This window comes from Hylaeus anthracinus, unplaced genomic scaffold, assembly GCF_026225885.1.
Source record: "Hylaeus anthracinus isolate JK02 unplaced genomic scaffold, UHH_iyHylAnth1.0_haploid 11985, whole genome shotgun sequence".
Taxonomy (NCBI): Eukaryota; Metazoa; Arthropoda; class Insecta; order Hymenoptera; family Colletidae; genus Hylaeus; species Hylaeus anthracinus.
This window is the reverse complement of record NW_026534333.1, coordinates 2,731,177-2,746,112: the sequence shown is the minus strand read 5'-3', so window position 1 is coordinate 2,746,112 and position 14,936 is coordinate 2,731,177. Positions and strand designations below refer to the sequence as shown.

Sequence of the window (14,936 nt, the reverse complement as noted above, 5' to 3'; positions counted from 1 at the left end):
AAACACTCGTGGGCCCGAACGTAACGTACGAATCTCTTCCTTGTTCCCTCGCTTTTTCAACGCAGCTCCCTGCCACGACGACGACCGTTGTATGGCAGCATTTTCTATACAACGGATGATTCGAGAGTCATTTAAGGTGGCGGGAGTCGAGTGGCTCGTCCCGCGTGTGCTCCATATCGTCCCGTCGTTCCGCGCCATATTTCATTCAAACTTCGTTACGGCGCTAAGACGATCTCCGCGTCTGAGGCACGACCCCAGAAAAGAGTCTACCGTGTTTTCCGCCATTGCGCGAGCGTCGAGTACGAAGGGTAACTGAAAAGCCTACGGGCCAATTTGCCGTTCACCGACGCACGTGCGAGTGCAGCATGGGGGCGGTAATTGAAAAGTCTACGGGACAAATTTGCTACGGAGTACCTTGCACACTCGAAACAGGGAAACACAGACCCGAATGGACTCGATTACTTTTTTCGATGGACGAAAATGCTTGGGACAAACATATTGCTTGGTTTCGAGGGCTGTTTGGAATACACAAAGCGCGTGCGTTTCGATCGCCTGGAAATCTGAATATCCTCGTATCCGGTTCGTGGAATTTTTCCTTCCCTCGTTTCGTCGACGAGAGAAGAAGATTCTTTCGTGCTTCGGTCATTGGAATCAGTCACACCGATCGGTGGTCTATAATTCCGTTGCACTGTGAGACATAGTCTGTAGACCCCGTTGCATTATCACGAGTAATAGAGTTGTTGACACTTTATTTACCGGGAGCCTGTTTATAGGCTTTTTAATTGCAGTATTTAGCTATTCGAATTTATTTACTGTATCGATGATTGTCTACGAACAATGTTCAGTGTTTCGTAACAGACTTGGCTTTCAACGTACCTAGCAACAGTATGGAGGAATTATTGTTCGGTCTAGATTGAAACATGCTACTGTAGAAAATTCTTTTTTGAATTAAAGTCTGCTTCTCAAATAGCCCAGTAGATAAAGTGTTGACGCTGTTCCGCTGCGTCGAGTTGCGTAACACGAGGCGAAAGACATCGCTTCCGTATGGAAGAAACGCGCTAGCGCCCATGGTAGACTTACAACCCTCTCGAAGAGAACATTCGAATGCAAAGGGCCGAGGTCCACGGAAAGGACTACCAAATGAGGGACGCCATCGCCATTCCTCCAGGTGGAGAACGGTTTCCGAGGAAGCTCTCGTCCCGGAGTCGGTGAAAGCCTCTCATAATTTTCCAATTTTTCCGTCGAGCGGTCCGCTCGGTCGCGCTCCTTCCCCGACGTCATTACTTTCCCTTTGCTCGAGGACTAGAATACACCGCAGAACCATAAATCGTCACGACGTTCCGCGACGATTCTTCTCCTTACAGGAGCTGTTTGAAAATTTATGCACCCGTCGGAACAACGAAGTCCCTTGCCGACCAAAAGGGACGCGCGAGGCTCGTTCCGAAACATTTGGGAATGGCAGCAACACTTTAATTTTTCCTGAAAAAATTGAGGAGATCAATGCAATATTTAGAGAGCGGCAAGCAAAGGGGGGACGCGCGAGGATCGTTTCGCAACAATTTGAGAACGACAGCAACGCCTGACCTTAATTATTTTTAAATGAATGAAATCAATGCAATATTTGGAGAGTCCAAGAGCAGTTTAGTTTCCATTGCAGTTGGCCCTCGCATCTCCTCAAAGTTTTCGACGATGAAACAATTACGCCACGCGAACGTTAGTTAAAGTCTTCTACTAAGCAAAGTAATATATTCAGCTAGCACGTTTTAAACGCCTCGATCTCTATCTGGTTCCGAACCCTGCCTAAACGCGAGCCAAAGAGCCTAGTCGCCGCCAACTCACCGGAAGATCGTCCCCGAGCCAGCTTCGACCGGACAGGGACAGGCGCGAATCGAGTCGCGGAGTTTCCGTTTCGTCGTCGATGCGTATTTAGCGGATAGTCGAGGTACCGTCTCTCCTGGCCAACCGGGGAGAATAATGGTTCGCGCCGTCGCGACGTTGCGTCGTAAATTTTCGTCGTGAATGCCAGCGTTGTTTTGCCTCCTCCTTCTATCCTCCTCGTTTCGAAATGACTGCACATCGACCCGTTCAATTTGCTCGGGAGCCGCGATTTCGCCCGTTGACGTATCGCTCCCTGGGATTACCGGCTGTGTTACGCGCGAGTCGCTCCAACTTCGTTAATATTCATTACAGGAACAACGATTTCCACTTCGAACGGGGTCCAAAAGCAGGGACTGCAATTGATATCGCGCAAATCCGTGGAAGAAAGGGGGGATTCCACGGATTTGCGCCGAGCGAACGCGAACGACTTCTGAGACACGGCAACTCTTCGCGAATGCTAGTCGACGGTGCGTCGCTCGTGTAGCCGCTTCTGTTTGCTTCCGCGTTGTTCCGTTAGTAGCCTATTTGCGATGGAGTTTTAGGGGGTTTAGCGGTATTTGCATACATAGGGAGGGGGGGAGGGGGAGGGGAGAGGATTAAACGTTGGGATCCGGGACGATCTCCATTGCGTGCGCGATCGTTGGTCCGTTCGGCGACTGTTTTTAGAGTTTACGTAGTACTTACAAGGAAAGCTGTTTAAATGTCCGCCTCCGATTGTTTTGATTTCTGGATATGGTTTAAAGGACCGAAAAGTAAGATATACGTATAACGCACACGAACGTCAACCACTATACAAAAGGGCAAACAACAATAATCAGCCCCAACGTTACAGAAAGAGTGTGAAAACAGGACAACAGACGTATAACACACACAAACATCAAAAATAAGATATACGTGTTTTTATTGTTTATATCTTATTTATTTAATATTTTATATTACTCGGAGCCGAACACCTGAAAAGCTTTCCTTGTTAGCAACGGGGTGCAACGAAAGTTCGCGTAGGTTCAGGAAAAATAGCGAAAGATAGAGGAATCCCTGGTAGACAAACAGTGAATTTCGAAGTACTCCTGAAGTGCCACTCGAAGCTCCAATTTTTTAAATATCACGTTTAACGATACTCTTTGATACGACACGAATTCTGTTAAATACGTAATTCTGTATTTCACGAGTTGCTCGCGTGTAGTAGGGCCGCAATACAATTACCCCTACCGAGTAATCGCATTACCGAGCACACAGAGTACAGTGAAAACTGCACACTGCGAAAGCTACAAATTCCCCAGTCGTCGTCCAGTTTTAATCTTACCTATGTACCGCGTGTGTGGGACACAGGTGAGGCAGAGCGACGTTCCAGCGGGAAAACATGCCTTAATTTCGGTGAAACAGCCACGTGGACAATTGGTGGCCATAAGGGCACGGGCGGACAGCCAGGCGGAATCCTCGCCCCGGGAGCTTCGCCTTTGGAAGGACTGCGACGTGGTTCAGGTACGTAAAAGTCGCCAGGTAAATTGGATAAACCGATATAAATTCGAGACATCGTGGAAACGGGCGCGCGTGACCGTCCTACCGATAATACAGAGCACACACGTTACTTTACATGGTAATTTCGCCCTGGGAGCCGCTTCTTAAATCATCGAATCCTCCCGCGCTCGCAATTTTCCCGATCCGCGCACCGCGGGGTGAGAGAAAGAGCCCCCAGGTAACTAAATTCGGATCGGGGATGAAGGCCACCGTGTGGCCTAGCTTGATAAGGGGAATTTATCGGCAGACTATGGAGCAACGCTAGTTAACGCGGATAATATGGAAAGTGTAGGAGGGCGACGGAAAATTTGCGAGCGTCCGCCTGATAATTAGGGGAGAGCCTTGGTCTGCTGACTGGACGATTTCGCGGCCAACGTAACCCGCGCTCGGGCGATTAAAATTGAGTAAAGCTGCCGGTTACGAGGGAGAATGCCATGTTTAAAATTCATGGATACCGTAGAGCGCGAGGACAACTTCGAAATAATTCATGGACGACGAGAACTTGAGGCGTGAAAGAGAAGAGTGTTTTTGGACTTGGGGGAATGTCGTAATTTTGTACATCCATACCGACAATAGCTTAACAATAGCTTAACAATAGCCTTACCAATTTCGAAACGAAATACCATATTCAAGAATCCATACGGAATCGCATCGTGTACTTGCGGTAAAATAATCGCGAAGCTCGAACGTTTTCCAGGACGGAAACAAAATCGGCTCCTCTTTTATTTCGCGCGCTGCCGGAATTAGATGAAGGATTTCGTTTGCCCCGCAGGACTACGTGACCGTGTACGACGGATACACGACCAGGGACCCGGTGATCCTGAAATTCTGCGGCGGCGGAGAGCCGGTGCCCGAGGCCACCAGCAGCGGGCCGGAGATCCTCGTCGAGTTCACTACGTCTCCTTACGGCACGTTCCTGCACACTACGCCTCCGCACTCGCTCCACGGCTTTCAATTAGAAGTGCAAGTACGTGGTAATTCTCTTCAAACATTCAGAGAGCGTGAGAGAGGGAATCGGGACAGCGTGCTTTACGCCTTCCAGGGATAAAGTACGGCCTGTTCACGGATCGCATTTAAATAGGTAGTCGACGCCATTTTTCAGAATGAACGCGAACGCGCTTGTAACCGTAACAGCTCCAACCCTGAACGTTTCTCCCTTGGTTTCGCGATTACGGTATTTTCCTTCCTTTTTCTTCTTCTTCTTCTTCTTCTTCTTCTTCTTCTTCTTCTTCCGGTGGGATGAATTTTTCAACAATGTTGAGAATTGATTTTTTTATGTATTTTATTGCAGCGTGCTCGCAACTGTCTGGATAACAGCAAATTTTAATTGGCGGGGGAAAAATTTCCATTTGAAATACAATTACAGCTGAATATATGTAAAGGCACCGAACTTATTTGTACACGTATTAATATCGGTTTTTACAACATATCAAATTTTCAGCAAGTTCCTCCATCGCATTCTGATATAAATTGAAAAAGATTCGTATATTCCATACGGATCTGTGTTAAAATTACAACATATTTATATCGTTACACACAAAACTGGTCAACCGAAATCGAAATAGGCACGCATGATTCATATTTCATCGAATAACAATCGAGCGAAGTTTTGTTAAAATTCCCCCATCAGGGATTTCCACCTATCGTCAGATCCGTCCTCGATCGATCGGTCCAACCAGCGATTCCGTCTGATTTCAGGTGAGGTTCGTGGACGCGGACTCGCCAACGTACGCGAAGAACAAACACTGCGAGTTCTGGCTGCAAGGCAGCGGGGGCGGAGTGCTGGCATCGCCGCGGCACTCGTTGCCGCGGAACAGCACGTGTCTGTACCATCTTCGGGGTGCCGGTCCTCTGGTCCCCAGTCCCACGCCACCGCGTCCTTTGCCAAAGTTTCCCGAGCAGAGGCCGGGCACCGTGTGGAGGAGGCCCGCGCCTAGACCGCCGCAGCCGCAGTTCCGCGTCTGGCTGTCCATCCTGAAGTTCCATGTAGGCACCGGTTTAACCAGCACAGACGAGGACTGCTCGACGACCCTGATGGTGTGGGACGGAGAGATGATGCCGCTGGCGGAGTGCAACGACCTCGCCTGGTCCGTTGAACCGCCTTTGATTAATTACTCGCCAACAGTCGCGAGCTCGAGACTATCCCTTCGAGCATCGACGAACCCTTACCGATCGCATTGCTGGTCGCTTCGGGAGACTCCTGCTTTCTTGCCGGCTCCACTATCTTCGCGCGCTATATTTCTCTGGGAGCTCCTTAACCGACGTTTACCCTCGAGTTCGACCTCTGGATTCCAAATGGTCCGCAAATTTAACCCTTTGCACTCGGATGTCATTGCCATCTGAGGGGACGTTGGAAGCCCAGAGAACCAAAGTTCTCTACCAAGATAGCAGATACATTCTCTCGAGCACATTTTCAAAGGCGTACCACCTCCTCGGATTGTTTCCATGCGAATAGCACGAAGAAATAAATCGAACTAGCATTACGATAAATTACGTTATACTACTTTGATTTATTCAAAGTAACATTACCACGAATAACATTACGCTACTTTGGTTTATTCAGACATTTAGTTGATTTATTCTGATTTATTTCTTTCCTAAACGAATCAAAGTAGCGTTAGTAGCAAAGTTAGCATTCCTGTCTCGTGTTAATCATCATAAAACTTCCGTTTGCGACAGCGAAAAGGACCACCAACGTCACGGCGAAAGAGTCATCGAGCCGGCTCGGCCTCTGATCGCTCGGCCAGCCGGAAGCAACACCACGCTCCTGGCGCGTTACTGCAAGGACAAGGTGCCGAGGACCTGCGACCACGCCATCTTGCAAAACACCAGCCGTCCGTGCTCGCTCGGGGAGAGCTTCGTTTCCAGCGGGAACAGCCTGACCATCGAGATGCGGATGATCGAGTCCACAGCTCTGAGGTACGCTCGCAACGAAACTCTTAAGGATGATCCGTTATCAACTGTACCTACATTATACTACTAGAGAACGCGTCGTCCTCTTCTTCTTCCGGATCAACTAATGATATTTGGTCGACACGAGCACGAGGAAACAAGATAGGCTTCCGTTTCAATTACAGGCTCTCTCGAATCGTTATATTCCCCCTTCGTTTCGCGGTGGAACGTTGAGCGCTGGTATCGATCGACGCCGCTGTATTATGTTTCTCTCGAACGAGTACGCGAGTAGATTTTAGCCAGAGTATCGCGGGAAATGAGCTTCCATCTCTCCGACGTCCGAGACGACGAGTCGTAATCCGAGGAATCCGCCAGGACTCTTCGCTCAACGTTCAGAAATTTTGATCGCCGATACGCGAACCATCGGCAGAGAATTTATTATACAGGAGTAACTCGATATCTTGTATTACACGGGATAATCGCGATGGAGGTCGATGACCCTCGATCGCCTGCTGGTATTTCGGTTTGCGTATCGAATCGCAGTTAATGACGCCATCCATTCGGAACCGATAGAGGTTTAGGAGCTCTGCAACCGATGCAAATCCGACTCGATATCGCCACGGTAGTTCCTAGCTCGTTCATACTCGCCGATTACGTGTACCCCTCGATCCCTGGCTCGAGGGAACGTCCCGTGGATCGCTTAGGCTAAAGAAGAACAGAGGAAATATACCTGACGGTAGTCCGTACTCGAGACACTGGTTCGCCGCTGCCAAGAATTGCGAGATAACTCGTCTAGAAGTGGTGACGAACGCTACCACAACGGCCTCCCCGTCGACTCGAACGATACCACAAGTCGCAAGAGGTAGACTGAGACTCGGATCTCCTCGAGCTCCGCGATTAATCAGCTCCGCAGTTCCCTGGAGGCGGTCGACGGGGTTAGACCATCGTGGTAACAGTTTGTAGTCTCATATCGCTGCGTAGAGTTGTAGCTTGCTTAGCGAGTTGCGGTTAATCAACTCTGATACTAACCGTGCGGAGGGAGCAGAAGTTCCAGAAGGGTGGAACTCGTATCGTCCTGATTCTTCACCTGACTACGACGCGCGTGGTCCCGGAGTGAATCGTAGGGGCTAGGAGTTAAGAACACCATTAACCCTTTGCACTCGGCGATAGTTTCGTTAGAGATACGTTAGGTTCGTTAGAGAACAATTTAGACGACCAAACCTCCTTCTGCCGTGAAATAAAATATTTCGTTAGAGATACGTTCGGTTCGTTAGAGAACAATTTAGACGACCAAACCTCCTTCTGCCGTGAAATAAAATATTTCGTTAGAGATACATTCGGTTCGTTAGAGAACAATTTAGACGACTAAACCTCCTTCTGCCGTGAAATAAAATATTTCACTAGCACTTCAACGTGGAATCTATTCGTGAACTAATATTTCTGACAAGGTTCAAGAAAAACTAAGATAATCGAAGACCGTTGCTTCTCAGTCGCCTCCCGAGCGCCAAAGGGTTAATGGCGACGACGATGCCGGCGCAATCTTACTCGGTCTCTGTACTGAACTCCGTTATTATCGGACTAGAATCCACGCTCTTCCATAAGGATGTGTTCCCCAGCGTTCGATATTTCCGTAATTATCCCCTGGTTTCGACGTTCCTTCACCCTGTCGCGCACGGGGCGGCAAAGAGGTTATTTACATTTTATTTTTCCCGAAGACCCGAGACCAGGGCGCGTGTTCAAGCGTGATATCCGACACGAGAGCACACGGAACCGCGGTTGCGTCGCACGGTCTAGTTAATCCTTCTTCCACTCGAAGCCACCGTCCCCCATCTGCCTTTGCCAACCCGTTTCAACGGATAATTTCTTGATCGGAGAACGTCCCTTCTGCGCGAGGAATTAATAAAACGGACAGCGCCTGCGGTGCTCTCGCCAACGTCCCATTGCGACGAGGTTCCTTCAACTTCAGGGAACTCTACGGCTGAACGGAATTATTACACTGAAATTTATTATACGTACGGTCGGTCTCATAAATATTCGTACGTGTCCATCGACCCTTTATTCACTGACGGAACTTACAAGTCCCGTTAGCTTTCTCGCGGTGCTGTATCAATTTCGCTAAAAATTAAATCCACTTCTATGAAGATCGTTTTTTCATTGTTAAGTGACAGCACACGTTTTGTTTTTGGAAGCTTGTTAGAGACAACTCTATAAGATGATATAAGAACAAGATTTTAAAAACTTTGGAGACATTCAGTAAATAAAGAGTTAAAGAAGTTTGACTAGATTGAGTAACAGGTTCGATGTATTCATGTATATATGTTTCATTATAAACATGCACACGGATAAACACGATGAAAAATTGAAACGTCGAACCTATCGTTCAATTTAGCCAAATTCCTTCGATAAACACAGAGGGTACGAATATTTATGGTCACTGGCCGTTATTATTAGGTTCTTTAATGTTACTAATTTTTACGTCGTTAGAAAGTCGATAGTCACCAAGAATCGCGACCGAAACTTCCGGAAACTTTTACGCATCGTTTCCTAAAACCAAAGGGGTCCCCTTAATTTCAATTTCAATTCTTTTAATTCCCTCAAATTAAGTCCAGCGCGGACCGTACGTTATTATTATCTTAATTACTCGAGCTTAACGAAGAGTCAGCGTAAATTCTACAGGAACAACAACGTAGACGTTTCTGGGGCAACGAAATAACTCGTTTCCCGTGCTGGACAGGCTAACGAGCTGGAGAATGACACTGAACGATGACCGTGAAATTTGTCTCTGTCCCGCAGACCGGTGAATTTCCGCGCTCTGTACGAGTTCGTCGATCTCCATCAGGACGGGGATCCATACGGGAGCGGACCGTGCTCGAGGATCTTCTACAGCCGCAATCGGGACCATTACCCTGATCGTAGGTTCCAGGCGCCGCGCGATATTTTCCTTTACGGCCGCGGTGGAGCGAAAAATATAAGGTGAGAGAACATCCCTTGCGACTACGATTTTATCGACGACGCGGATAAGGGTTGCTTACCGACGGAATAACATGCTGCCGTCGTACTTTTTGCTGAATTGAAAATTGCGAACCCGTTCACTGCTTTCCGCAGGAAACCTCGATTGTTCAAAATTTAACGCGAACGCAGCGATTGAACGAGAAGTGCAATTTTTCGCTTCATTTAGAATCTTTGATCTTTCTGTTTATATTTGAACCCTTGGTGTAGGGTGGTTTCAATATTTACGAAAGTCTGGACACCCCCATTTGCATTTTAATAACGACAAAAGTATACGAACACTTATCAATTTTATTCCATGTCCAAATAACAAGTATTTTGGCACGTTGAATATAGTAGCATCATCGGTTCAATTGAAAAATCGTTAGGTAGTTGTTGTCGCTCTCTCGGTTTCAGATTTTAATGAATCATGTCTCGGTAGCGAGGTCAATAATTGTTACTTTTTTTTTTTTTTTTTTTTAAATTGTTTATAACTTTGACTTTTATAACGTATCAAACTTCCTGAAGTGCAATTTGGTTCGAATTGAACAAAATTCATTTAAAAATCCGTATGTTCCACGAGGATCTGCGTTGAAATTACAAAATTTGTTTATCTTTGATATTTCCATAAAACTGGAGTGGACAATTTCGATCGAGATAGGCTCGCACGAGAATGAAGCCTACGTTAAATAAATCCATGGAAAAGCTACTTCAAGATACCGAAGCCTTCAAAATCCAAGCGTCGGGGAAATCCAAAGTGGTTCTTGGAGGCTTCGAAAATCGCTCGAAAATCGCTCGAAAATCGCTCGAAAACTTCGAGTCGCAAAATGCCGCGACTTCAAGAAATTAACAACCGACCCATCGGGGACAAACTCTTTCTCTTTTCGCGCCCTACCCGGCGGGTCTTCAACGCTGGCCCTTTATGCGCGAGCGATTTCACGATTTCGAACGAGACGCGCGTCAGCGGCGCATCCCTTTGTTCGACCTGCAAAGCGATAACGTCCCGTAAATAGTCCCTTTGTGTGTACGTCGCGACAAAAGTGTGCGCGTCTCTCTCTCTCTCTTTTTTTCTTTTTTTTTTTTTTAAACTTTCCCCTCCATTCTGCAATCGTCAGTTCTTCGACCCCCTTCCAAGTCCAACAGAGAAAGAAAGGGAAGGAACGAGGACGTCTTCTTCGTGGCTGAACCGCCGCAGACATCGTATACTTTCGTTAAAATACACGGAGCGAGACGAAAGTCTTGACGCAAGACTCGAGGATACGTCGTCGAAGAAACCATTCGTTTTTTGGAGATTTAAACACCGTTAGTCGAGAGTTTATCTTAACGTTTACGCAGGATTGTTACACGGAAACCTGTTAAGCCGATCGCACGCGCCGCAACCGAACCAGTTTCAAACCACTCTGGAACTACATAGTTACGTGTGACCGTGGATCTAGGTGAAACAAAAATAGTGGAGTAGGTAAAGCAAAGAGGGCAAACGGTTTGCAACACTAATTTCAAATCGGTTGCGCCGTGTGCGATCGGCCTTAGTCCCTTCGAAATCGATTGCTCGTATAAAAAGAAATGAAAAAGTCCTCGGCACTTTCGCAATCCGTGTCTCGATGACGAGTCCTCGCATCGCAAAGTGGAGAAGGTCTTTTTCATTCCTATCGGCACGAAGAATGCTACATTTTTGGTAACGTAGCCCCCGTTTCGTCGTAAAAGCAACCTGGTACGACGAAACTCTATTGTACGCTGTCTATGGATGTGGCGAGGAAGAAGCTTTCCCTGTATTTTACGGAAGTCTGTACATTATCGCCGCAACGTAAGTGGATCCTCCCGCCTTTCGTCCGGATTTCAATTTCAATTCGAAACGAGTCGAACGGTCCGTGAAAACGATGAATCGTCTACGAGGAACACGTGGTCCCGCGTCCATGGATCTTGTATCGACGAAACGTTGGAGAGGCACCCGTTAAGCTGGACCGCGGTGGTTTATAGGGTTGTAAAGAGGACGTTACGCCTCGAGGGCAAGGCGGCCTTTCTCTCCTGCGATCGTGGAGGACGATTACACACGGCGGGTGGATCCGTTTCGTGATAAAGCGAGGAATAACGGCGCGTCGTTGTCTGTGATGAACACCGTACGTTCGGTTTTTCGTGCCACGCGTCGTGAACAGGGATGGAGGTAGCATCGCAAGATCGTCTGCTTTTACGTTACGGTTCCACCGTTAAAATATCAGGTCAGCCTAACAACTCGTGTCGCTTATCATTCCTTTACAAGCAGTACTCGATACAAAATGATGCACACAACGTCAGACTGAATTACCTTCGTTTATTTAAAACAGTTTTTGAACACAGGGAGAATGGAGCTAAATTCGAAAAAACCTACGATCCATTCTATCATTTTCCTCCCCTCTAGGTCTGTTTATTCTTTATTTATTTAGCCACGTAAACGATTCGAAGAAATCCGAACGAACAGAGTTCGTTAGCTGGTCCTTTCTGAGATTCGAGGGTCCGAGAGGTGATCGCAGGAGTGTGTTGATCTTCAACGAGGTCCTGCTTTCTTCGCTCATTTACATCGCACGAAAAAGCCTAGATAAAATTTCTTTCGAATTCCATTCCGAATTTCGCGCATGTACGCGCCGACGATGCAAACAGGTGAATCGTTTTCGTAGTGGTCCCCAACAAGTGTCGGCTAATTAAATCGAAACGACAGGCTTTTCCGGTGTCCAATCCCTCTCGCAGAGAAAATGACACGGAACGTAAGGCAGAGGAAAATCCCTGTACTCTGGTAGCAGGTACCTTTTAAAAAGATTCTCCCCGTTGTACCGCGAGCGTTAATCGAAAACTGCTGGTTAGTAAAAGCGGGAAATCCTCGTGACACGACACGCGTACGCTTCGAGGCGCGTAATCCGTTCGCAGAGACGCGTTATCCGAAGTGGCGGAGCGAGACGAGCCGATTTCCCTGATGGTCTGACATCAAAATCGCTTCGCCTGGTCGTCGATTAACGGACCGACGGTCGTTCGAGTAATCACCTCGCGCGGGTATCGATCGGTAGCGCGACTCCTTTGCGCGACTGGTCGGCCATGTAGATTCGATTAGGTCCTGAAAGTGCAGCCGAGAACGAATTTTCCAGCTGCGTGTACCGATTCGAGGGAGAACACGACGAGATCGTCAAGCTGAGGTTCAACAAGCTGATGAACGGAAACCGAAGCTGCCGCAGCGTCTCCAGCCAGGACTTCCATCGTCTTCTCTGCGTGGGATCCGACAACTTCTCCGTGAAGGTAAGAGATGATCTTCGACGATCTCGAATCTCTTCGAATATTCTCCGATCGAAACGAGTCGTCCCGATCCCGCGCATCGTTAATAATCATTCTCCGCGGTCAAAAGACGCGCGGCAACTTGCTCGCAGCCTGGCGATAGCGATTTTAATTTAAAGTTTCGCCGACGCGATCGAAAGAACCCCGCCGCCGATAGTTTCCCCATTAACGTTCGTAATTAACGAGGGCGCGTTTTCGTCGGAACTTAGTCAGAAATTCGCGCCAGGTTCGGTCTGATCAACGAGGAACCGAGCGAGGCGTCGGATGAACGCGTTCTCGCGGAGGCCGAAATAAATCTGAAATTCCAACGGAACGGAAAGCACCCCCGTGTCGCGGCGGTTGGAGTTCGTTATCGATTCTGGGATTTATGACAGCCGCGGGTTTCGCGCGTAATTAGGATCGCCCGCGCGCGCGAATACCGCGTCGCGTTTGTTATGCGTCGCGCCTCGCGCTCTCCGATTGTAATAATCGGACAGAGATAATTAATTTGCGAACGACACGCAACCCACCGAAATTTCATCCGTGTACCCACAGGTGCTCGATCAACCGTGGCCGAACGCACCGCCGGTCCAACGCGATTGCTTCTGCTCGAACCGTTCGCTCCCCATGAACGTCAAGTCCACGTCGAACGTCGTCGAGGTCCACTTCACGGTGTTGTCGATGGACGCTCTGGACGACTACGATAATCTCTTCTTCGAGGGCAGCTGGGACTTCGTCAAGACCACACCCTGCCTGCAGAAGCGCAGAATGAGAGGGCCGTCGGGGGAGATCAAGTACAAGTCGCCAAACCTGGACGAGGACGAGGTATTACTCAATCTGTGGACCGGATTAGAGATGGCGTGAACTGCTACTTTTGAATCGCGAGTGATTCAATCACGTTCATTCTCAATCACGATGATTCTTCACAGTGATTCGTGATTCTTCGTGATCGCTTCTGATTGGTAGAGAACGTTCCTTTCACTTTTCACGAATTATGTTCTTCTTGGATTATACATGTATAATATTACAATATGGTCTAAAAGCGATGTTGATATAATTTGGATTCAATTTAAATTTGACTCATTTGTAGTTTCTTGAATTTCCGCTGAAGGGAGACAGCGAAACGCTAACGATAACACTTGACACGACCGCTTCTGAAACGTCATCTTCCGGATCGCGGACGCGATCGAAGTTCAATCACGACTACGATCGTGATCGTGCGATCACCGTGAAAAATCACTGTTTATGATTTTTCACGCCGTCCCTAGACTGGATCCGCGGTGGCATCTCCTGGTCTTCACCACTAGAAACTGCGCGGTCCGCGCGTTTCTCGCAAGCGCTCGGTCGCCCCCTAACATTCGTATATAAGTTATTCCCGACTGAACCCTAAATATCCCGGTGCCTGATAGGTAACCTCACCGACGAGTCCACTTAGTGTGAGTCCACTCGCTCTTCCTCTACAGCCACTATCACCACAGAACTTTCGAGACTTTTCTCGCGGGTTTGAACGTTAATCCCGATTCGTTTTAATTTCAGAAAAACTGCGAGAAGCATCCGTGGCTGATCGATCCGGGCCCCAATCAGTACCTTTACGTGAAGATGCACGGTACGATAATGTCGAACTCGAGCAAATGCACAACGAAGAACCGGATCGTGGTGCACACGGGTGGCGCGATCCACGTCTCGGTGTGCCCGAAGCCGCCGTCGGGATCGAGACACCACGTGGTGGAGGTGTTCAGCGACGGCTGGGCCGTCAGCAGCAACGCCGTGATCCTGGCGCCGGGTCAGGACCCCGTCAGGACCATCGCCGTGGAGTTCATCGTCAAGGAACCGGACACCTACTCGGTCACTTGGCTCGAGCTCACCAGGAGGTAAAGTTACGACATACGACGCGTACTAAACACCGTACCCGTAGTCGATCGTATCGTGATCGAGACTTGTGTAGGACCGTTCTGACTAGCACGCAGAGGCACTCGTAAGGATCCGTAAATAATGAATAATTATTATAAAATCGAATGTCCCCGGATACTGGAACTATTGAAATTTAATATTGCAAGTAGGCAACTTCGAAGCCTTTTTTGGAAGCCTTCGAAGTATTTTTTACACTGATCCATATCGTACCTCGATTGCCTGTTGATCTTTTTCATGACTCGCCGTCGGCATTTAAAAGATCAATCGTTGCGATTTCGCGGATGCGCAATCTAGTTTGAACACGTTACATTATGAGACACTGCGATCGTCTCCATTTTTGTTTTGCCTTTCTTGTGGTCATTGTTATTACATTGTACTTGATATCAAGGGCAGATTGCCCGTAAATAAAGTATTATTATTATTATTATTATTATTATTATCATCTCTTAGACGATAGCACACCCAGGTAACAA

At 47.9% G+C, this 14,936-nt stretch overlaps 1 protein-coding gene across 2 annotated transcripts in view; it reads left to right on the top strand.

Annotated features, from left to right (window-relative positions):
- LOC128886804 (uncharacterized) overlaps positions 1–14,936 on the top strand; it is a 133,048-nt gene that overhangs the window by 114,481 nt on the left and 3,631 nt on the right. For both annotated transcript variants that reach the window (XM_054141968.1, XM_054141969.1), the window contains 8 exons: positions 3,208–3,360; positions 4,169–4,363; positions 5,095–5,483; positions 6,076–6,315; positions 9,082–9,261; positions 12,390–12,537; positions 13,108–13,377; positions 14,089–14,423. In XM_054141968.1, the coding sequence (XP_053997943.1) occupies positions 3,208–3,360; positions 4,169–4,363; positions 5,095–5,483; positions 6,076–6,315; positions 9,082–9,261; positions 12,390–12,537; positions 13,108–13,377; positions 14,089–14,423 (1,910 nt within the window). The remainder of the gene's footprint in view (positions 1–3,207; positions 3,361–4,168; positions 4,364–5,094; positions 5,484–6,075; positions 6,316–9,081; positions 9,262–12,389; positions 12,538–13,107; positions 13,378–14,088; positions 14,424–14,936) is intronic.